At 38.5% G+C, this 25182-nt stretch overlaps 1 protein-coding gene across 2 annotated transcripts in view; it reads left to right on the top strand.

Moving 5' to 3' along the window:
* The first annotated feature begins 186 nt into the window (after positions 1 to 186).
* UNC45B (unc-45 myosin chaperone B) overlaps positions 187 to 25182 on the top strand; it is a 373967-nt gene continuing 348971 nt past the window's right edge. Inside the window, exon 1 of one of the 2 annotated variants that reach the window (XM_044064331.1) lies at positions 187 to 309. In XM_044064331.1, the coding sequence (XP_043920266.1) occupies positions 202 to 309 (108 nt within the window). In that variant the 5' untranslated portion in view covers positions 187 to 201. Of the gene's footprint in view, positions 310 to 731; positions 818 to 25182 lie in introns of those variants that run through there. The other variant, XM_044064332.1, reaches the window with a different exon arrangement.

The following is a 25182-nucleotide window of genomic DNA, read 5'->3' as shown; positions in this document are numbered from 1 at the left end:
ACTGGGATATTTAGAGTAAACATAAAAATGCTTCATAAAGCACAAACCACAGTAATAAAGAGATTAGTGCTGTATTATTTTGGTGCAATATAACTCTATTTCATGTGAATCTGTATACATTAATAAGGCAATGATTTGGATTAATGAGGTGTTTATTTCCCTGTGTTTCCCCCACCAGATAGATCCACTGTCATCTATGTCATGACCCCAGCCCCTTCATTAAAGACACTTAGGAGCAGACAGAACCTGTATGATCCCTACACACAGAGGTGGCAAGACAGCCGCAACCCAGCAACTAACAAGACAGAGGTAAAGCCTGAGCATTTTGTGTGTCTGAGGAACTTGTATGGTGTTTAAGGGTTCAGAGACTCATTGTCATTAAAGCTTTTTTTGGGACAGAGTTTCTTCTAAGTGGTGGGCCAGACAGGGGATGAAGAATGTCTCATTTTGAAATGCCATTGTGACAGGCCACAGGCCAAATATGGTCTTAATCTTGTAAGCTGATGAGATAACAACTGCTCAGCCATGTGCTACAAATATTTTCAGTTTAGATCTCTTTCTTCCTGTGACTGTATAACAATAAGGTGAGGGTAGAAACTGTGTACTGTGTTATTGTTTTTATAGATATGTGCACAGTTGTTGGTACTTCAGTAAGATGTGAATGTTAGAGTCCACTTATATTTAATACAAAGCACAGCAGGAAGCATTTATTTTGTGTTGTTTGTACTAAGACAAAGGAGTTACTGAGAAGTTTCAGACAGATGAAAATCCTAAGAAATTTGATTTCACGAAAGTAACAGGACAAGGCACAAAACAGGTACTGTAATGGAACATGTTTTGCTACATAGGCATGAATCACAAGAAGATATTTTATATATTTATTGTAGGTAAGTTTTGGCAATTTTTTGTTAGTTTCTGATGAATTGCATTTACTCTTAGAAGATTACTTTTTATAGACTCCTAATATTGGACGCTGGCATATATAACTGAACCTAATTTTCTTAGTAATGAACATAACTAAAGTGCTTCCATTTTTTATGCTTAACTTTTCAAGCACTATTTGAGTTTGTTTTATGGCTTGCTGTATCATACGGTATGACAAGTTCTTCCAAAAGAGCTAATACCGAGGCTCAGCTTCCAAATCTATATGAAAAGGCCAAGTGGTGTTTCCCCAATAATGATATTGTCTGGGTTTGTATATTACAGTTTAATTACATATTGTAGTTGTAGAACTTAACAAATTATTGTATTTTTATTTGCATTTTATTGACAAATGGATAGTACTGAGTCATGGATAATTTTCAGGGTAGGCCCGAAGAGGTAACACTCCAAAAAACAGCTGCCAGTAAAAAAATGTTAGATGTTATATTTTGTTGGGAATAGTGCATGGACACGCACAAACTCTCATTTTTCTAATACGTAGTCTACTAACTGAATACAAAACAACATAACATTTTGCTATTGTTGTTCCTTTGAAGTGCAAACACAATTTACAGGATTAAGAACCACAGTACAACCATTCAGGTATTTTCTTCAGGGTCATGAAACATTCACTCTAGTGTGCAGTGTCATATCTGGCTAATCAGAGGTAGAAGAGAACACATGTCCATTGGGGAATGTTAGAAACTGAGTTCCTGAACTTTTGTTAAAATGAGAACAGAGCTCCTTCCCCATATCACTATTGGTGTTAGAAATAAAATTTGTAAACATGCAATTTAATACTAGTTTTGAAGCTTCAGTCTTACACTTGATGTTCCTTTCACAAAAAGCAGCTTGTATTTATGTCATTCTTTTAAGTAGTGGACAAGCCTCGATTCAGTAAGTTTTCAGAGTGAATTCTTCAATGATTTCCTATAATTCAGAGTTGTTACTTCTAATTTATAAAAACTGTTGTGACTAGACTACAAAAGACAAAGATGAAAAACAAGTCCTGCTTTCTAAAAAAAAGTGAATAATAAAAAGTTACTGGAAAATATTTTCGAAAATCATACAGATAAACATCAAACATCATAATTAATAAAATATGTACTCTGTTAACCTATGCAGGATGACTAGTCACTTTTGTACAAGAGAGAGAAGATAGTGACTAACAAGAAGTCAGTCATTTACAGTAAATATACAGGCAGGGAAGCTAATGATTGCTAGGCATTTATAATCTATCTGCATTTGAGCTGCGTGTTTAGCAGGTCAAGAACAGTTTGAGTGACAGGGTGATCCTACCATTTATAGAATTATTGCCTAAGGTATTGTAAGGAGGTTTTCAATTCCTTTCAGAAAGTGTTAGGGGCTTCTATCTATATAAGCTGGAGGGTACTTTATTTTATAACTGCCACTATCCACTGATCTAGTTAACAGAATAAAATAAAGTGACCCTAGAAGATTTTGGATTCTTGGAGGGCATGGAAAGGACTGGTGAAGGCAGAAAATTGCTGGCATTTACTATGGTACAGAATACTTTGTGAATTTATGTGAATTGCAGATGAGCAAGTTTTGTAGCCTGTTGCAAGCCAGCACAGAGTAGGCTTTGTAGTAATGAATTTATTGAGGCAGTCAAACAGCAGATGTGCAGTTTGCCTGACATTGTCAGAGAGTGTGCTGCAAATTGTTTCAAATGAGGTCCAGTCTACTCTTGTCAAATAGCAGTATTACCATTGTTTGTGTAGGGAATGCTATGGACAGGAGATGTGGGAGCCCAGCACATAACAACAGCAGTAACCTGTTTGTACACTGTAGACTCGGTTAGACTGTTGTTGTTTGTCTTTCGGCTTTTTCCTGGTAAGGGGTCGCCAAAACGGAACTCCGGTCAGCTAATGATTGGCAGTAGATTTTTACGAAACTCCGAGGGGCCAGCTTGACACCCAACCTTCAACGAAGGCACGCCCATTTACGCACGCATGTCTTTCGAAAGCTACCCAACCACGGGGAGGACATGCAGATTCCACACAGAATAAGTTGTCATTTTACACATGTACATAAGTAAGAAAACAGAAGATTTTGTATGTCTTACAGCTTTCAGTTTTCTAACTTGCTTTCTAGCTGGTGTGCCTTCTGTGTGGAACCTGCATGTCCATCTTTTGCAATGCAGGATTTGACTGTGTGGCCCAGTTTCCACCTAGTTCACAAAGACACGACAGAAAATGCACCTGTAAATTATCCAAAGGCATGAGTGTGGTTTATGAGTGAGTACAGTGGCTAATATCCCAAATAGGACTAATTCTCTGTCTTACGCCCACTACTTGTTGGAACTGACTCTGGGACCCCTTTGACACTGAAAAATATAAAGTTTATATTAGAGAATGAATAAATGAATTAAATCCTTTTGTGGGATACAATTAACTAAGAGCAAGTTTTCTTTTCAAAGCACTCCCACCTGGCATTATATGCATCTGAAGCTATCTTGAAACTCTCAGCTAAGCAGCCTGTGCTAAAACAGTATATAAATTGTTCCACTTCTCCATCACTCTCCCCATGTAATGATGTCTCTTTGCATCCATTCCAAAATGAAATACAGTTGCTTGCAAGAGTGGCTCCCTGCTTGTCCTGTATTTTCCCACTAGATCGAACATTACAACTTTCCTTGCAGTATTCTGATAATCCGTCTCATGTCCTTCTTTGCCTATATTTGCTTGACAGTACATCTTAAGTTTTTTGCCCATTCGTCATACCTCAATGTATGTTCTTTTCTGCTTTCTTTCCACAAGAACCATCTTCTTCTGTCTGAATGGACACCAGAACAGTGCTCCAGATGAAGGGACTCTAGTACCCACTACTGAGAGTTTATATGTTTTGCTTGCCTATGATCTATTCCTGTCTGTGTTTGCTAGCATCTTGTTTGCAATAGCTATAGCTCTGGCAGAGTGTGATTTAACTTGGGTGTCATTAGTACTACTAAATCTTTCTTCTACTTCTGTACTTGTAATTGCAATAATATTAAGCATGTACTGTTAATGTCAAAGTGCATTACTTTGTACTTTCCACCATTTTAACCTGATTGCCATCTCGGCACACATCATTTACCTTAACGCTGCATTTGGCACCATGCATTATTCTTCTGCATTTTTCTTTCTCATATACCATTCTCTGAGCATTCTTCAAACTGAATTTAACTTTTCATGTTTATCTTGCTAATTTCATACCCACAACTGCTATGCTATCCTGCATAACATTGTAATGGATCTTTATTTTGCCTATGTAGAAGTACACTTTCCTTTCTTGCATGTCTGCAGGGTCATCTATAACACAATTAATGATGTCTTGGTTATTTAATGCAGTGTGTAATGCCCTCTAGTGTTCACCCTTCTTCATCAAACTGTACCTTTTTTTTCCCTGTAACACAGTGTTCTCCTTTCCACTAAGTCTATTACTTAGTCTGTTATCCCCAAAGCTACACTTGAACTGCATAGCTTCCCTTTTGTCTGGGCTATGTCAAATGCCTTACTAAGGTCTTGATATGACTCATTGTTACCCACTTACCGGTGACCTAATTTGTTCAATCAGTTATCAAAGAGCTGTATGAGATTTGACTGATATTATATCTTCATAATAAATATGTCTTCCTTTGGTCTTGTGCTCAAATGTCAGCTAGATTCTCACGAGGGATCCCATTATTTTCCTGTCACCAAGATTGAGGTACAGCTCTCTTCATTTCTTTTTACAAGGCTCTGTTATTCCACAAATGGAGGTCACATCTGTTTCCCAAAATGTTCAGGCATCACCGCCATCATTTTAAAATGCTATCACATGGTTGATTAAATGGGTGAATAAAACAAAATAAAATGCAGGCATTTTGTTATTTTAAAGTTTTGAGTGAATTCTGTCGGGTGACACTATTGAGACTGTATAATTCCCTTCAGACACAGAGGATCTTTCAATCATATGCTAAGCATATCCTGCATGAGCAGAGACTGCCACAGAACTATCTACTTTATTTGAATTTGCAGAAGGTGCCTGATAATAATTCTGGTGTGCAGTGGTTTATTTGTTGGGTGTGCATTTCACAAAGGTGATAGCAGTACATCATGCACTGCGCTATCTGGAAATGTTAAGTGTTGTGTGAAGATGGTACTTGCTACCGTATGAATAAGCAGTGTTTCTTCAGAAAAAAATATATCTAGGTGTCTTTTGGGGTACATACTGTGATTGGCAATATGTTTTTTCAGGGGTACTGATGATACTTTTCCTTCTCCCTGCCTTTAATCACTATCTTGATTTCTTTCAGCACTCTGGGAGCATGTTGGGTACTGTTACTGTACCTCTCTTTTCTTTTGACTATAGCCATTGACTGCTATCAGTGCTGATTACCATTTCACAAGGCATACTTTAATGTTTGATTTAACAACCAACGCTGTGAGCAATTATTTGGATATAGGATATACTTTTTTTAACTGTAAAGCTCATGCTGAATGGTTTTATTGTATTTGAAAAACAAAATGGACAGTTCTCAAGTCAACAAGCAATGTTTTATTGTAGGAAAAACAGACAGGTTTCGGCAAAGACTTTGCCTTCCTCGGTGTGATTCACCACAAACTTCACAATCAGTGCTTAAATAACATACTAATTAATTAAGCTATACCTCTGAATAAAAATAATTACACAATATGATTGTCTAAGTGAAAACAATGCCCCTAACCTGATAATCATAGGTTCATAGGTTCATAGGTAGGTACTAGGCTATTGGCCCAAGGGCCTACGTAAGCCTAGCCAACAAGGTTCCCTGGCTTACACCACCCAAGAAAGTTATTTTCCTGTGCCACTGTCGAGCAGAGACACAGAAGTGATCCCTGGGGTGTATTTCCTATTTCCCATCCACTCAACAAGATTTTTCTTGAAGAGTGCTAATGAAGAACTTTGCTCGACAAAGATGGGTAGCCAGTTCCAGAGTATGGGGAGTCTCTTGAGCAGGAATCTATCCCTCCAGCATGTCCTGTTTATTGTGGTGATAAGGTTTAGGTCTCTAGAGCATGTAGCTCGGAGGGATTGGGATTTCTTTAGGTGTAACATGTCCTACAGCTCTGGGTTTGACATAGCTTTATATTTTAGGCAGAGATCACCTCGGAGTAGGCGATATGCTATGGAGTAACGCTGGAGTGTTTTGAGGTGGTCAGTGTAGGACATTTGTTTGAGGCCAGTAATCCTCTTTGTGAGGTACTTCTGTGGTCTTTCCAGCTGCTGCAGATGTCTTGTGAGGTACATTCCAAAAGGGGCATTGTACTCATTATATCTAATGAGTGTCGAGTAGAGGGGAACAATGACCTCTTTTTTCCTGGATGAGAACCCTTTTATGATGAGGTGTGCCATGTAGAATGACTTCCTGACTACTGTGGCGATGTGACTATCAAAGGAGAGACTACTGTCCACCTGTGTCCCAAGGTCTCTTATCACACATTCAGTGTTAAGTAGATTGTTCCCTATGTGGTAGTTCATGGATACAGAGTTTCTACCAAAGGGGATGCACTGCACTTTTTGGCATTGAGCTTAAGGCCATGGCTCTGACACCAGGCATCTGTCTCAGCGAGGTCCTTCTGTAGGATGTCCACATCATTTGGGGACTTGACTATGGCTCCTAGTTTGCAGTCATCTGCAAACTTTGTTAGCCAGAGGGTTAGCCTGTACTTCAGAGAAGTAGATACCAAGCAGGAGAGGTCCCAGGACGGAACCCTGTGGTACTCCACTTGTCACTGCTTTGAGGTCAGATTTGGAGTCTGCAACTTTTACAGTGTGGGTTCTGTCAGTGAGCCACTTGGCAACCCATCTTGTGACGTAGGGATTTATACCTAGTTTAGTGAGTTTAGCTATAATTCCAGAGTGGGGGATGGTGTCGAAAGCCTTGGCGAGGTCAAGATAGGCTGTGTGAACCACCTTACCCTCATCTACGGCTTTGGTGACTGCCTCAAAGAAGTTGATCAGGTATTGATCCAACCACATTTTTATAGGTTCATAGGTGTTTACTAGGCTAATGACCACAAGGGCCTTTTTAAGCCTAGCCATGCATCCTAAATCTCTGACAAGTTCTGATACCCTTGATAAGTGTAAGCATGGGCCTGGGAGATGAGCCATTTACAGGTTACCTGTGTCCATTAGAAACATAGGTGCTAAACCAGGGATGAATTTCCAGTTTCCAATCCAGTTGTCCAAGTTGCACTTGAATTGGGTTAGGGAGGAACCCTGCTTCACATGGATGGGGAGCCTGTTCCATAGACTGGGTAGTCTCTGGGATACATACCTATCTCTCCAGCAGGTCCTGTTTATATCATAAACAAGGTTTAAGTCTTTAGAATGGGTAATTCTGGTACTGTTTGTTTTGTGGATATGCAAGAGGTTCATCAAAGTGGGGTCTGACAATGCCCTGTAGGCCAGGCATAGATCTCCCCTCAAAAGCCTGTAGGAGACAGAATACAGGGCTAAGGCCTTGTATTTAATTTGTATTTATATTTAATATTTCATGCAACCTAATTTGTTGTACTTAAAATGACATATTCTATCTATTGCTGTAAAATTAAATGTAACATTGGGATGTTTAACAGTATGTTTATTTAAAGCATTAAAGGAACAATGATTTCTGATGTCACTTATATGTTCATAGATGGGAGTTTTAAATTGTCTGGAAGTTTGTCCAACATAGAAAGCTGAATAGGTACATGTCGCTAAATAAATCATAAACATCCAGAAACCTTCGCATGTATGGACAAGGTGCATTGCTCAAGGTCAAACACGGTCCAAAATCAAATCAACCAACACACAAAAAGTTAGCTTCTTCCTCAATAATGCATTTTAATCAAACAACCGTTGTAGACAGAGACAGGGGAAAATTCAGTAAACCGGTTTCAGCCAATTTACCTTCATTAGTGCAATAAACCAATCACTTCTCCCACAATATAAATATACAACAAACTCATCCCATTGGTTTTGACTCAAAAATCTTCATTAAGCCCAGGTGAAAAAAGGGCCTCTAATCTGACAATCCATCTTTTCTCTTTATAATTCAAAATATTATGCCAACCTGACAGACCTTTCTGGATCTCTTGGGTGTTTTTATGAAGTGGAGATGACATTTATAAGCATATTTTGCTGGACAGCTATAAGTATTTATATTGCTTTTGAAGTTGGGATGTTTGCAGTTCATATATTTTAACATTTGTTACGTATTTGAATAATTACTGAGGCTGTTCCATTAAGTAGGAACAGGAAGTTGTTTAGTTACCACTGCTTTTGCTATTTTGCTTCATTTGGTAGATGTGCTGCTAACTTATATTGCGGTCTTTTGTAGTTGCGATGTCATATTTCATTGTTTCATGTTTTAAACAAATGGAGCTGCTAAGGTTCTTATCTGATGGTAATATTAAGCTGTTCCTGTTGCAAGATGAGGAAGCAGTGCATTCAACATTGTAAGCTTTTGTTTTGTTTTGGATGGTGAAAGTGTGTTTTTTCAAGTCTGCCCTTTCTATAATCAATCTTGGATGGTTTAATGTTTCATCGCCTCATGTTCTTGAATAGAGCAGTTAATTATTATTCAGCTTTATAGTTCATATTTTGCTTCTGTGCCAAAGTGAACATTTTCATTTGCTGATGAGAAATAATGGAAGGGGCAGGTTTGAATTATTGATGGACTGAAGGGAGCTATCAGACTTTTGTGAATGATGATATCTTTTCATTTTGATGATTTGGATGCTCCGCGTACTGTCCCTTCTACATTTATATATATTTATTGCTGCAGTGTAATTATATATATTGAGATGGACTATTTGACTGGGGTGTTTTGATTATTTCCTGTTTCTCATAGCTCTGTAAATATCCACAACTGATTTATATTGGTATATAAGAGTATAGACATTTGGTTAAGATATTGCTGTGCATAATATTTACAACTCATAAGGACATATATAAGTTTGGCATCCTTTGTTTGACAACCCCCTTTTTTCATTCGTTTATAAATGGATTTGGTTCAACCATTACAAGGGCTTGCGGCTGACAAGGATAATGTGGCATTTTTTGAGTATGCTGAAGGTATTGGCTCTAATATTAATAACATCAATATCATATCTTTTACTTGTGCTAATTTATTTGCACAGCTGTCTGTTATTATGAAAGAATTGAGGTCAAATGTGCTGCACTTAAAACTATTTAAAGACTATTGTTTGAAAAACTTAGTTCCCAGAGGCCTTCAAGTACATTTGCAACCAAATGTTAAAGGTCCTGATGAAAAATTTATGTTGGAAGGGCAAGAAGTCCAGCACATGGCCTCATTGATGTTTGTTAAGATTTTATGCTCTTTTTATGAGCGTAGAACTGGGGATTTGATTATGGAAGTTAATCTGTTGTGTGATAAATTGCAGTATATTTGCTTTCTTAAGGTTGCCTTTGGAAGAGGGTATTATTTCTAAAGAGGTAGTTTATCATCTTATTATTCAGGATCTTACTTATCAGTATTTTTGTATGCTTCCTAAAATACATAAGCATTCTAGATACCCTCATGGTAGACCCATAATTTCTGGCCATGGTTCCTTAACTGAACCATTGGCAGCTTTTTTGACTCAATACATAGATCAGTTATTAGCTGGAGTTCATTCACGTATTCAAGACACCACTCAACAGGATGGTACATGTGTTTTTTGGATGTCACAGCTTTGTACACAAATATTTCACACTGGACTGTATTAATGGCTTTGGAATATTGGTTGAATCATCATCATCATCAGCCCCCTTTTTCCCATTTTTCGACATGGGGTCAGGGTATCGTGTTAACTGTCGCCAACTCTCTCGATTCAGTGCCACACTCCTGCCTTCTTCAACACTCATGCCTGACTGTCACAGACCTTCTTTCACACAATCCATCCATCTCTTTGCTGGACATCCTCACTTCCTCTTACCTTTTTCCTGTCTGTCCCAAATCTTCCTCACCAGATTGTCTTCTGCTTTTCTACACATGTGCCCAAACCACCGTAATCTGTTCTCTTTGATCTTGCCTGCAATTGGAGCAAATTTGGCTTCTGCTCTTATGTCCTCATTTCTTCATCTGTCCCACAGTGTTCATCCTACCACCCATCTCAGGCACTTCATTTCCATCACCTCTAGCTTCTTCACCTGTTCTACCTTCACTACCCAGGTTTCTGTACCATACAGTAGTACTGGTCACACCACTGTCTTGTACACCTTTCTTTTCAGCTTCTTTGGCATTCTTCTGTCACAGACTACACCTGATACTCTATGCCAGTTGGCTGAAGCCCCTCTGAATCGAGATTTGACCTCTTCATTCAGACTACCCTTCTCCTCAACTACCCCTCCCAGATACTTGAAGCTGTTTACCTGTTCCACCATCTTCCCTTCTATCTCTATTCCCAGTTTCTTCTGATTTCCCCAATTTGCTGCTATTACCACCATCTTATCTGTGCTTAGTTTCATCTCGTGTGCCTTCAGATTTGCAATCCATTCTCCTATCCTTTGCTGAAGTTCTAGCTCAGAGTCTGCCTGTACTGCCACATCGTCTGCATACAGCAGCTTTGTTGATCTGTCCCTTCCAACCTGTTAGCTAATGTAGTCCATCACCAGTATGAACAGCAGTGGGCTCAGAGCTGAACCCTGATGTACACCCACTCCCACTGGGAACCCCTCTGTGAGCCCGAACACTGTTCATACTTGAGTCATTGAGTACTTGTACATAGCCTGCACTAATTCTATCAATGTTTCTGGGACTTCAAACCTCCACAGTACTGCCCAGATCAGCTTTCGTGGGACCTTGTCATATGCTTTCTCCAAGTCTAGGAATGTCCAGTTGGACTCTCTCCTCATCCCTAGCTTCTTCTCAAGTATCTGTCTCAATGCAAATATCAGGTCAATTGTGCTGATCTGAATCCAAACTGCTCATCTCCCATCTTACATTCTACTACTGTGCATATCAGTTTATCAATCATCCTCTCCAGAACTTTCATGCAATGTGATAGGAGTTTGATGCCTCTGTACTGCCCACAGTTGTGGATGTCCCCTTTGTTCTTGTACACTGGCTGAACCATATTCTTTATACAGCCCTGGGTTTCATACTGTTTTTGTTACTCACTAAAATGTCTTTTATTTTAATGGAGATAGTTTCTTACAGTTAAAAGGGACTGCTAGAGTGGCATCCTTTGCCCCGATCTACGTTGATTTGTTCATGGGATTTTTAGAAGAACAGATCATTTATGATATTAATTATAATATTTTCTTGGAAGCCATGGGCATATGGAGTAGGCATTTGGATGATGGCTGTATGGTTTGGAAATTTGACCCAAAATATTTGCATGGGTTTGTACAATACCTTAATGAAAATAAGCAGGGGATACAATTTAGTATTAAATTTGATCTCAAGAATATTTCTTTATTGGATGTTTTGGTTTCTAAAAATGATAATGGCACTTTAGCCACCGCAGTATTTAGAAAGAATTCTCATTTTAACACTTTGTTAGATGCTACAAGCTGTCATCCAGCACATATTATTAAGAACATACCAAAGTCACAATTCTTGAGAATTTGAAGAATATGTTAGTCTAAAGATGAATTTTCTCAACAAGAATCAGATCTTTTTAAACGATTGTGTGATGGAGGGAATATATATATATATATATATATATATATATATATATATATATATATAATGATATACAGGCAACGTACAGTTCTGTAAAGAGTATTGATAGATCATATTTGTTACAATATACCACAAACAAAGTTAAAGATGATAAGTTATGGTTGGTGACTAATTTTGGTTGTAACAATTCATCTTTTAAGGGTCTGATAAATAAATATTGGAATATTTTACTATCGGATAATAAATTGTCTGAATTAATACCTTCACAATGTCTGTTCTCCTACAGATGGGGTAAATCCACAGGTAATCACCTTAACCATTATAAAAAGGTTTTCGAATCAGATATTTAGAAGTAACAAACAATGGATGACAGACCATTGGTAGGATGCCAACCCTGTGGACACTTGTCTGCATGAAAAAATGTTAGAAATCTATACAATTTACTTCTTGCAATACAGCATGTGTTTTTGACATTCAGTGTTTCACTACCTGTAGCTCTACCTGGTTAATTTATTTGGCAACATGTACCTATTCTGCTTTCTATGTTGGACAAACTTCCAGACGATGTAAAACTCGTATCTATGAACATATGAGTGAAATAAGAAATCATTGTTTGTTTAATTCTTTATATAAACATATTGTTAAACATCCCATTGCTACATTTAGTTGTATAGCAATAGATAGAACATGTCATTTTATGGACAACAAATTAAGTTGGCATGAAATATTAAGTAATAAAGAATGTGGTTGGATTATCAGATTAGGGGCATTGTTTTCAACTGGACTTAAAAGATATTTTATAATTATTTTTATTCAGAGGTGTAGCTTAATTAATTAGTATGCTATTTAAGCACTGATTGTGAAGCATGTGGTGAATCACACTGAAGAAGGCAAAGGTTTTGCTGAAACAGGTCTGTTTTTCGTACCATAAAATATTGTTTGCTGACTTGAGTGCCAGTAGTTTTGTTTATGAATTAGGCACTTTTTGGCCTTTGCACCTTGCCATACTTGTGAGGGGTTTGGTCTTTTTATTGTATTTGCATCTTTAGACTTTTACTTTGTATTTGACTTCCCATCAAAATTGTGCTCCAGCGAATACTTTATATGACTTTTATTTCTTTTGGAACTTCCCATTTTATGTACAAATTATGTTTATTTTCCATCATTTTACCTCAGTTTTTGTGTTTAACTTGTATTCTGACAACTCTTGTTATTTTATTTGCCAGTTGTCTACCAACTGAAGACTGTCTCTACACACATTTTATCTTAGGCTGCTATCATCAACAATGATTTTGTTAATGTTTATTATACCATGTTCCTTGAGTCTAATAAAATTTTCTTATGCAAGGGACTTTCTTTTTGCCTTTCATCTATAGCTCATTACATTTTCATCAGTTAAGCATTACAAAGACGCATGGGGTGAACAGGACCAAATTTTTACTTGAAATGATCTGGATAACCACACCCTCTTTTTTAATTTCTCCAAGGCTTTTGGGTTTCTAATACTATGATGGGAATGGACCCATTCCTGAGTGAAAATACGATTAAAGTTCATGAAATTAGTATTGTTTCACTCTTTGATGTCAGTCGGTAGTGTTCTTCGCAGCACCTGCAATGTGCCCAGTAATGACTCCTGCACTTTGTATGGAGTTATTTGTATTGGTAGCATATCTAAATATGATTGTAGACTCTTCTTTATAAGACATGTTGCTCCTATTACTATTGGAACTGTCTGGTTATCTTGATTCCACATTGCTCTAGTTTCTGCCTGCAAATCCTGATAATTTATGACTTTGCGTCTCTCTGTATGCAAGACACTGTAGTCACTGGGTGTGATGATTTCAGTGATCAATGCTACTTTCGTCTTCTTTTCTTGGACCACTATATCTGGTATTCTAGCATCTGTCTTTTGAAGGGTTGGTAATGGATGACCCCATGTGATGTAGACTTTTAATTTCTATGATGCTTTGTGGCTTATGTTTCCAGTGTTTTTCACCCACTTCAGTACCATAATGTTTGCACAATCCCCAGTGCAACAGTCTTACCACATTATTATGCCTTTTAATATACAGTCCTTCAGCCATTAGTATGTCACAATCAGCAACGAGGTGTGCAACTGTTTCCAATTCACTTTTACAAAACCTACGTTTGTCTGTTTCTCTCACATGTTCAATGGTCTTTGTAAACCAACATGTATGCAGCTCAGTATCTTGGGCCACTAGTATTAACCTCTCATCTCTTGGTTTGAATTCTCCTCTCCTCAACCATTCCTGCATTTGTTTCTGATCAACATGAGGTTCTTCCAGAAGTTTTCTATTTTCCACATTTCTCGCCTTCTTATCAGGTACCTTATATTCATTTATTTTTGTTTTTTTGCCACATTCAGTTGCTGCCTGATTTTTATCTACTTCTGGTTTGATTTCCATTCCTGCTTGATGCCGATATGCTTCTGCTAGATTAAGCAGAGAAGTCATCTTAGATTTATTCTCCTCATGTTTCAAAACTTTCAGTATGTTTAGTTCTTGTGTGGTCAACAGGTATATGTGGAGTCCCATGATTCCACATTCATGGATAAAAGCATGCTTAAAAATGGATAAGATACACCCTGCACTGATACATTTAATCAATTTCAAGGAGGGCTGCCCCTACTTTGGAATGGGGAATATATAATCTTGGTATGCACTGATTTTTATAAATCATTTGGTGAGCATGAAGCATCCTTCTTGTTTTCCTATCTAATCTATCCAACACATTTTGGAGTCATTCAGTCACTCCAAAACTCTAAGTTAGGAAAGGAAGAGCAAATTGGTTTATAGCTTGGCTCTTGTTCCTAGATATCAATGCTGTTCTCAGGATTAATTTAAGTCTTCTAAAGTATTCCTTACTGAGTTTTATTCACATTTGTTCGTGTTTTATTGCTGATCCTTCATCAGTTCCCAAGTATTTATTCACTCCCGCTTACTCGAGTTCTTTTATATCACATTCTTGTCCCAAACTGATGTTTTCCTGCTTTAAAGGTTGCTTTTGCACATTTATCAAGACCAAATGACATTCTAATATTATCTGAAGAAGTTTTGACAACCTGCAGCTGTGCTTTCAATTCTTCATCTGATGAGCTATACAGTTTTAAATCATCGACAAAGAGAAGATGAGAAGTCAATAGACTTTGCTGTTTTCTGAGATCCAAATTGTAGCCATGGCCTAAGCTGTTAAGTAAACAGCTTAATGAGTTAATGGCAAGGCAGAACAGCAATGGTGACAGAGAGTCACCCTGGAATATCCCCCTTTGAATTTTTATCCCTACAATAATAATCTGTCCTTTATCATGGATTAATTGCAAAGTGGTCTGCCATTGTTTCATGGTTACTGTAATGTAGTCAATCAGTGTAGGGTGTATCTTATTCATTTTTAAGCACGCTTTTATCCATGAATGTGGAATACTATCAAATGCATTTTTGTAGTTAATCCATGCCATAGTTAGAGTCTTCCTCTTTTTACAGTTCTCCACTATAACTTTATTTAACAACAAATTATCCTTTTTTCCATATGACTTTCTACTGCCATAATTGAGTTTTCTTTGAAATGATTATAAACTCTGTTGGCATCAATTCCCGTGTATAGTTTGTATGTCATTGGAAGGCAAGTTATTGGTCTATAATTTTTAGGGTAGCTTACAGGTTCACTCTTAAGTAAGTGCACTGTTTTGCCTGTTAGCCAGCGTGGCATCTATTCCGTGTGCTCATATAAATAGTTCTTACTCATGGCTAAATTCTCGTGCAACAATGTTAATACTTTTAACCAAAAGTTAAGCACTGCATCTGGGCCTGGGGTTTTCCAGTTAGAAGCTTTTCTTAACTTTGTTTCAATCTCTCTGGTTGTTACTTCATCCCATTCCATATCCTGTACCTTTAAACTTCTTATTCTTTCTTTTACTTCTTTTATCCACTTAGCATCTTTGCTATGTTCCACAGGATCTTCGTAGATACTTCTCCAAAATGTATCTGCTTCCTCTTTTTTGGAGGTCTTTTAACTCCTTTTACCCGATTTCCCAATTCTGTATAAAACTTTTTGGGTCATCAATAAATTGTTTATTTTGTACTTTCCCCTTATATTTATCTGTGTATCTTGTTTTTCCGCCTGTGCTGAAATTTTTAGTTTATTATTTGCAATAGTGCATGATAGATCCTGGTCTGTTGTAATACTGTGCATTGCTTTAATCGCATCTATCTTTCTTAATATTTTTGTTGATCTATTTCCTCTTCTATAATCTTCTAACAGTGACACTTCTTGCCTTAATTGCTTTATAGTTTTCTCTAGTCGATACTTCCATGATGATATTTGATTTCTCCACTTCCTTTCCCTCACTACACTGTGATCGTGTGGTAGAACTGTATCAGTTATTAATTTAGCAGCACAGTAATATATCCTGTTTACTTCTGTTATATCCCATGGATCTCTATGGACAGTCCTAATTATTTGTTTTATCAGACTTCTTACTTTTTGTGTTTTATTGACCTTCTGCAGTCTATTTCTGTCATTGATCTTACTATATCTATCCATGTCCATTAAGTCAAGCAACTGTTCTCTTAGCTCATTTTCTTCCAAACTGAGAGCATATCCCTTGTTTTCCATTTCCTGCAAGCATTCTATAGAAAGTTCTATAGCATCATCTTGTGGCACATTCTCTACATTTTCATCCTGTGTCATCTGTTGTTCTGTCATATGGAAACTCACTGGCCTATCACTCCTCAACATTGACTGCATCACAGTTTCCACAGTTTCCTGTTCCTTTCCTTGCTGTCTAGCTTCAAGTGAACAATTGTACTGGTTTCCTGTGGAAGGCTGCAAAATATCTTGATATAGCATCTAACCAATTGCTTCCTATTCCACTGGTTTCCCCTTAATTTGGATATCCATTGCTTTATCCTGTTGTGGTGCTTTTTGTATTGGATTTTCTACACTGACTCCTTCTCTTTGCAGATTTCTATTTCTTTGACTTCTCCATTACTAATCTCATTTTCCTACTTTTCCTCTTAGTGTTCTTATTTTTTATACTATAAAGTTTTCCATATCTGGATTCCTTTGCGATTTCTCTTTCTCTTCAAATATCTTTGGTACTGCTATTTTTGTATTGGTTCATTTTACTTTTTCGTTTGCATAAATTTTATACCATATTAAATCTCTTTTCTTTTCCCCTGTCCATATTTCTTCTTCATATGTCTTCTGATCTTCTTGCTTTTCCTTATTCTGGGGACTCACTCCATCATGCTGTGATGTAATCTGTGTTAGACCGTCTACATTAAATCCTTCATTTCAAAGGCACACCATAACTTCAACTTCTGTTTCTTTAACTTCTGCTTTACTAATCTTCTTTTCCACATTCCATATTTGTGATATTAATTTTTTTGTGAAAATTTCCATATCTGGATGCCTTTGCCTGTATTTTTCTTTGAATATCTTTGGGGCTGCCTTCTCTATATTAGTTAACTTGGCTTTCTCCTTTGCATAAATATTGAACCATATCAAATCTCTCTTTCTTTCCCATGTCCATATTTCTTTTTTATATTTTTCAAATATCTCTAGGTTTTGTTGTTTATATTTTTGCACTTCCTCAGATGCTTCTTTTTCAAAACAGATCAACATTTCCTGATCTATATACTGTTTTTCAAAAGTCTGTTGTGTTAATGAATGCAAATTTTTATTTGAAGCTTCTGACAGTTTTTCATGCAGAAGTATTTTTCTTTCCTCTAATTTCTCTCCTAATCATTTTGTATATCTTGTGTCTGGAAATTTTGAGCTTTGTACATAATAATAACAAAACATAATTTCTTTCTTATCCTCAATAGTTCACTCTATTGTCTTTATGGCTCTTCTTTGGCCAATCACTTTTTGTGACTTTTGTGGACTACTACTTCCTTCTACAATAGTGGGGCCATCCTCGCCTGGGCCTGGCCTGATCCCATTGTAAGAATGTTTCCTTATTTTGAGGATTCTACACTGTCATTTTTTCCAGACCTGGCACCAGTGTGCCTACCAGGATTGGGCACTTTTTTATCCTGAGTCTTGTGGACTCAGCTATCTTTTTTGTTTCTGACTTACTTCTGTCCATGGTATATGCTATATAAATACAGTCTATATATCAGTGTTGCCTTGGAGAGGATTTTGTGAAAAACAGGGTTCACCTCATGAAAGTACTCACCAAGACTTGAAGAAGAATTCAGTTTTAGCACTACTACTCTCATTTGCTTTCTGACTTTTCATCTCTCCATTAGGACCCCAGTTAGGGTAACAACATGCCAACATTAAGAAGGGTTTTCCTTGTCTCTCTGGAGTCCCTTGAGAACATGGAATAATTTTCAACCATTCAGCAGAACCTGTTTCTCTTTGGTCCTAACATGAGCACTATTATTGAATATGAAATCCTTTCAAAAGAAGCCTGGCTTAGTTTCAGACATACTTTTGAAGGGGGGACATGGCATTTGTCATGGAGACCTGTTTGGATGAAAAAGTTTACATCAACTTAGCTGCATCCATTTTACCATGTCTCCAGGTTATTCAGGTTCCTAGGTGGGGAAAAAAGGTGATTGGGTGACCGTTTCTTTTCATTCTCCTCTTGAGCAGACTCAGGTAACCTCTTAGGGTGCCAACAATTTGACGATGATTTTGAAGCAAATGTAAATTGAAGATTTGTTCTAATATGGCATTCATTTAGTTATCTAGGAGTATTACTGCTACTGCTGTCTAATTTCTTCATTGACACATTAGAAAATTAGCCAATATGGTTTATCTTAGGTGTTTTAATATGTAGGATGAAAGTGACTTCCATAAACTTGCCATAAATCTGGTACACATCATGATACAATTTAGCTTCACTTAGGTATTTAACTGTGTCAGGAGTCACAGAGATTTGATGCATGTCAGAGCAAGCTTCCATCACATAGCAATGATACATTGTAGCATACAGTACACATGAATATCCAAATAGTGTCTTTCTGAGAGTGTGAGTAGCTAGTTGTGCCCTGATGTACAAATCAAAACAATGCAGAAAAGCTTCAAGCCAATTACAGTGAAGTAGAGCAAGAAGCAGGATGTAGAACAATACAACAGCTGAGGGCAAGAGTGTGAACTTTCTAAAAGTGGCAGTGAGAGCAGGTAGAGTGAGGTGGTGCATGGAAGAGCAGGCAGTCTGCAAGTGATGCATATTAATAGCTTAGAGCACAGTAAATAGCTATTGTCTGATGGAAACTAGGTACCTGTTATATCAACCATATGCTCCGCTGTAAAATAATGATCCATAGACACACAAACTTACCCTCATTTGAATGTATGTCAGGCAAGCATGCAAGGTGCTATATACTTGTAGCTTGTCAGCCCTTGCCTTGGAAAAAGATATAGATACATACAACAAACTGTACTATGGCTACTTGCAACTTGTACCTGTAGATAGCCCACATGTAATAGGCAATCTGTGGTAAGGCAACCCACAACAGGACTGCTTATGTCTGTACTATCTTGCATGTTATAGACACACACACTGTATGCATGTGCTGGTAGGCATCTATAGCAGCCTTTCTTCTGTAACTCCAACATCGTAACCCAACAGGCCCCTGTTACCTGTGACTCCATATCTGGCCCCTATCCATATTGTTTGTGAAGGCTACCCATCCCCTTCTATCCTTGTGGGTCGCTATGTGGCAGCCACCACATATGTATGCATGCACTTATCTATCCTTACCATTAGTCTAGGGTATGGTTGGTGTTCTGCCTCCCCTGGCTGTGCATAGCAAGTGTAATATCTTAATCTGTAGCAAGATGTATTACTCACCACCACAGATAGTGTTAGCAGGCAGTGACTCAATCAAAAGACACATGTGGCAACCGTTAAATAATTTAATTTCCAAACTGTGCAGATCTTAATACAAGAAACCATTCCAAATAGGTCAAATGAAGCTTTGACACACTCCAGCAATAGACATGTGGAGTCTAACACACAACTGATGAAAATGGGGGAGGAGGGTGGAGTTAGCTAACAGATCTAGGCTACAGGAAAACAGCTAGGACAAAATATAAGAAAGGCAATTTCTTAGCTGAGCAGCAAATACACAAGAATGTGTAACATGACACTCCCTGCCTGAAATCTTTAGATTTCAGCAAACAACATTAGCAATAAACATTAAGTCTGTGATATATTTGGAACCTCTTTATCCTCTGGAACCTGAAAAACAAGAGGGAGGGGAGAACAAGAGGATAAATGCAAACATCATAATGAATTATTGCTGTTGCCAAACCTCCGAAGACCTGGGAATCAGGAATGGGAACAGATCAAAGTTCAGGTAGCAGAATCTTTCCATGTTTCCCATCTTCATTTTTTTTCTCTGGAGAGAGTAGTATCCCAGTCCATATTTTCAGAAGTGAGCTGTCTTAATAGTATCTTGCCGTGAATGGTAAAGGGTGCTATGAAGCCCAGTGGCTCATAGATGCTGTTTACTACAGACAAAAGTCCACGTTTGTTAAGGGCTTGTCACAAGCTGACATTTGAAATATGAATGAGTCTTGCTTGACATTCCAAAGCAGCCCAAGGTCGCATTGCATGAGGGTGATATTAGACCCTAGATCAGAGTTCTTTAGACTGTTAGCATGGTCCTTAGAATGAAAGGCTACATTTACCTTGACACTGTTAGTGACTATCTTGTGAAGTCTGAGATTAGATACAGCCAGCATATCTTGAGTTCTGGCAAGGAGATTGATTGCTTCTTCCTCTGTGGGAAAGGATTTAAGCGCATCGTCTACATAAAAGTTTCTTTCAACAAACTTGACTTGCATCAGACCCAAAATCCCTTTCACCTTCTTGGGCAGTTCTTCTCAACCTGTATATTGTGACTGCAGGAGATACGCTGTTACCAAACACATATACCTTCATCTGATAGTCTATGATCTTGTCGTTGATATTATTGCGGTACCACCGAAATCTGAGGTAGTTTCTGTTGTCTTCATGAACAATGAAACATGGATGTCAGCCATTACCGCAATCAGGTCTTGTCTGAAACTAATCAAGACCCCATTTAGGTTATTGTTCAGATTAGGCCCAGAGAGGAGAAGGTCATTAAGAGAAACACCTTCATGGTGAGCACTTGAGTCAAAGACCACTGTGATTTGGTCTGGCTTGTGAGGGTGATACACACCAAAACATGGAAGGTAACAACATTCCCCCCTTCCTTTACAGGAGGTGAGGTTCAGCATGATCTCTATCAAACACCTCCTGCATGAAGTCAACAAAGTGTTTTTTCATTGCAGATTTCCTGTTTAGGGTGCATTCTAGTGAAATAAACCGTGACTCTGCAATCTGCTTATTGTTTGGCAATTTCATTCTTGGGGTACAAAATGGTAAGAGTGCCATGCAGCTGTTGCAGTTGTCCTGATAGAATTCTTCACTCATAATTTTCAAAAATTCCTTATCTTTCCTTGTGGCTGCCAAGTAATCATCTTGACTAGTGTTATCAAACACCATAATATCAAGATTATCATCTCAGGAATCTAAGACATAGTTGTAGCCTTGGATGACTAGCTGTGGCTTACCATTACTGCATAACCTTTCTTTTACGCAGTAGTGATGAGGACAGGGTTCAAAACAAGTATTGCATCCATTTGGAAGAACATACATCTTGAAGGAAGTAACCCTGTTAGGTCTCCTGACCTTATCTAAACAGACGTTACCTATGACAACCCAACCTAGGTCCAAGCTTTGAGCATAAGGAGCGTTGTTTCAGCCATTGATATATTCACGTATCTTGTGTACCCTCAGTATGTCTCTACCAAGCAGTATCAGGATTTCAGTGTCTTTATCAAGGGGTGGTATCTGGTCAAATATGACCTTCAAGTGAGGTTGCCGAGAAGCAGCTTTTGAGGTAGGGATCTCTTGCCTGTTGGTTGGAATATGGTTGCACTCAATGAGAGTAGGCAGTGGAATTTCTAGATTAACATTGAGAGGAGCCACTATAAGACCTCTAGCTCTCCTGTCAGAGACGTATATAATGCCAGCATAGGTGCCCAGAGTGTATGGCCCTGTTATGTCAAGCAGGTCAAAGAACTCTGATCTTGCAAGAGATCGATTACTTTGCTCCTCGAGAATAGTGTATAGTCTTATGGCTCTTTCAGGATGACCCTTGGGGTATACATGGACCAACCATATATTTGCACAAGATTTGTCACTGAGTCCTTCTCTACAAACTTTTAACTGAGACCGCTGCAGTCTCTGCATGAACTGCTCAAGTTTGTAGGCTTAGAAGAAGGTGGACCTGGAGCGTGGAACTCTCCAGAGGAGAAGCTTGGGTCATTCTTTGTCTCTGCAATTTTCCCTGATGAATTCACAGAAGAAGGAAAATAGGGGAAAGAAGACTGTTTGTTTCCTTGTACTTTGATCCAACTGTTGTCCATTTTCCTTGGATATCATATGGGAGCTTTGAAACTATTGGGTTATCCCCATGAGCAGTGTCCAGGTAACTGAGGCGTGGAAGGTGTGTGTCTTCCTTGGCTAGCTGAAGTTTGGAAAGAAGGTCACTAAGCTCTTGAAACTTTAGATTGTCCTTGCCAGATATCTTTTGGAAACTTTGCAGCCTCTTGAATAAAGCATCCTCAATTACTTCAGGGCTGCCAAAGCTAGATTCCAGTCTGTCCCAGGCAGCATTAAGACCCACAGCCGGGTTAGCAATATGAACTGCCTTGAGATGGTTAATATGTTCAGAGGAGCTGGGACCAAGCCACCTGATGAGCAAATCTAGTTCTTCAGTAGTAGTAATGTCCAGATCACCAGCTGCAGACTTAAAGGTGGATTTCCAGCTTCTGTAGTTCTCAGGTCTGTCGTCAAACTGTGTGAGGCCAGTTTTGATATAATCTTTGCAAAACATGTACTTTACAATCTGTGATACTTCTGCATCTTCAGACTTTAAGTGAGGAGCTGTTGGTTGAACATAGTTGGTTACATTAACAGTGGGACCATTGCTGAACTACACTGGAACATATGGTGGTGCAAGGGCATCAAGCTGAGGAACTAGCTGAGAGTTTATAAGTGCAGGAGCTTGCAATGGTGCAGAGGCTTATTTGACAGGAGGTTGGTGACTACCTCCATAATATGGTAGGCTAGCTTGATCAGGGCTAGGTGTGTCATACTGACCTTTGTTGAGAGGTACTGCAGCAGTAGTTACTGGGAGTAATAGCTCTGAGTAAGTGTCTCTGGCTTTGGGAGCATCAGATAAAATGGAATGCTTGTTGCTTTGGTTGAACACATAGTCTGTAGTGCATTTAAGATAACTCTCCGTGTCCACTGGACCTATGCTATGTCTGTCACTCCCACTAGCAGCCTGCTCCAAAACTCTTAACCTCGCCATAGCTGTGGCATGTTCACACTGTTTTTCTAAGGCTTCTATTTCAGCCCTTTTGCAGATAACTTCAGCCCGCCTTTCAGCTTCTCTGTGTGCAGCTTCTGCTTCTCTTTCTGCCTTTTTGTGTGTAGCTTCTGCCTCTCTTTCTGCCTTTTTGTGTGCAGCTTCTGTCTCTCTGTGGGCAGCTTTGGCCTCTCTTTTTTCTTCTTTGTGTGCAGCTTCTGCTTCTCTGTGGGCAGCTTCTGCCTTTAACTGAGCCTTCCTTTCTGTGAAGGCTGCCTGAATCTTAGCAGCTTCTGCATCAGCACAGGCTTTGATAAGTTGCTCACTGAACGTGGAAGATCTAGACTGTAAAGATCTGCTAGATCTGGTGAAGTGCCTGGTAGATGCAGAGCGATGGGATCTGAATTCATAGAGTTGTGCAATTTTGACTTCAGCCTTAGTCCTTGTTTGTAATGCCAAATTGTCCCTGTCAAGATTAAGCTGATCAAACCTCATTAGTTCTTCTTGTGCTTTCTCAGTGGTATATCTCTGTAATAAATTGACATATTTTATGAATAGTCTCTGATAGCCTTGATAGGTAGCAATAAATTGCTTGAGTGTGCCCTCTATTTACAGTGCATCATAAGGAGGTTGAAAAAGGACAGACATACAGTTAACAGTCTTAGTCCATGAGTCAGCAAGATTGGATAGCAGTTCTTTCCTGTCAGTCTCATAATTTAGTTTTGCCTTCCATGTAAGCTTAGAGATGCATTTTGCAGTTACACTTGGGTCAGGGATTTGATCTTGGTCTGCAAGAAATTCTGCATCTTCCTGTGTATCAGCCTCTGCTGAAATTGTAGTGCTTTGCTGAGACATTGTGCTGGTAATAAAACAGTAATGCTAAAGTCTTTTCTGAGACAGAGTAAAGTATCAAAAATGTATCCATTCTGAGCTAGCTGGGTTTGCAGGGCACTTGTTTGCAAGAAACTAGGCAGTGCAGAAAAAGTCACTTTCAGTTTCACAATGCTGCAAGCATGGTTCAGGGAAGAATAAACAGTTTCTACACACACACACACACACACACACACATATATATATATATATATATATATATATATATATATATATATATATATATATATATATGTATATATGCATATACAAAACACAATCCTTGCAAACAATCACTGCTGAATTGCTGACTCACCAAAGAATTATGCTGTGCACAGAGTATCTTGCTGGCATTTACAGGCCCAAGGGAGCAAACAAATCCTTAGGAGACAGGCCTACTCTCTAAATACATGGATTTCATGAGGATGTCTAAATCTTTCAATAGGTGCCCTGTGCTCTGCGACTGTTCTGAAACTTCCATAATCTGCCAAACATATCCACACTTTGTAATTTATGATTAAGCAAGCTCTTTATGCAACAAAGAGCTGTATAGGTACAGTACAGGATGCAAATGTAGTCTTAAGTTGCACTTTCCAAGTCCATCTACAGAATGCCACTGAATATTTCAAAGTCCTCCATACATTATTTGACTGTTCTGCCTCCCCTGGCTGTGCATAACAAGTGTAATCTCCTAATCTGTAGAAAGATGTATTGAGAAGTTTACTCACCACCACAGATAGTGTTAGCAGACAGTGACTCAATTAAAATGGCACATGTGGAGACCGTTAAATAGTTTAATTTCCAAACTGTGGAGATCTTAATACAAGAAATCATTCCAAATAGGTCAAATAATGATGCTTTGACACTCCAGCAATAGATATGTGGCTGCAATGGAGTCTAACACACAACTGAAGAAAATGTGGGAGGAGGGTGGAGTTAGCTAACAGATCTAGGCTACAGGAAACAGCTTGGACAAAATACAAGAAAGGCAATTTCTTAGCTGAACAGCAAATACACAGGCTTGTGTAACATGAGAGTTGGAATAGTCCACTGTCTATAATGTAGAATATCAGTGGCACCTCCTGAGATCCTATCAATGTCCAAAAAAAAATGTTGAGTATGTAATGGCACCCAAGCGCTTCCAGTTGATAGCCTATTGTCCCTAACAGTCACCAGCCTACAGCTTTATTGTCATGCCCTCAAGAGAGGATGGATGGCAGAAGTTGACAACTTCTGCCAAGCTGAAAATGACATCCTATTACAGGCACTCAGAACCCATTGGTGCCACTTTTTGGGAAGGCGGCTGCTCAGCACCTGCTACAGTACCATGACTTGAGGACATTGGTCTACAACATCTCTGTTGTTGGTGGGCAG

Source organism: Protopterus annectens, chromosome 2.part2 (genome assembly GCF_019279795.1).
Source record: "Protopterus annectens isolate FY-2018-M chromosome 2.part2, PAN1.0, whole genome shotgun sequence".
Classification (NCBI taxonomy): Eukaryota; Metazoa; Chordata; order Ceratodontiformes; family Protopteridae; genus Protopterus; species Protopterus annectens.
This window is presented reverse-complemented; position numbering and strand designations above follow the sequence as displayed.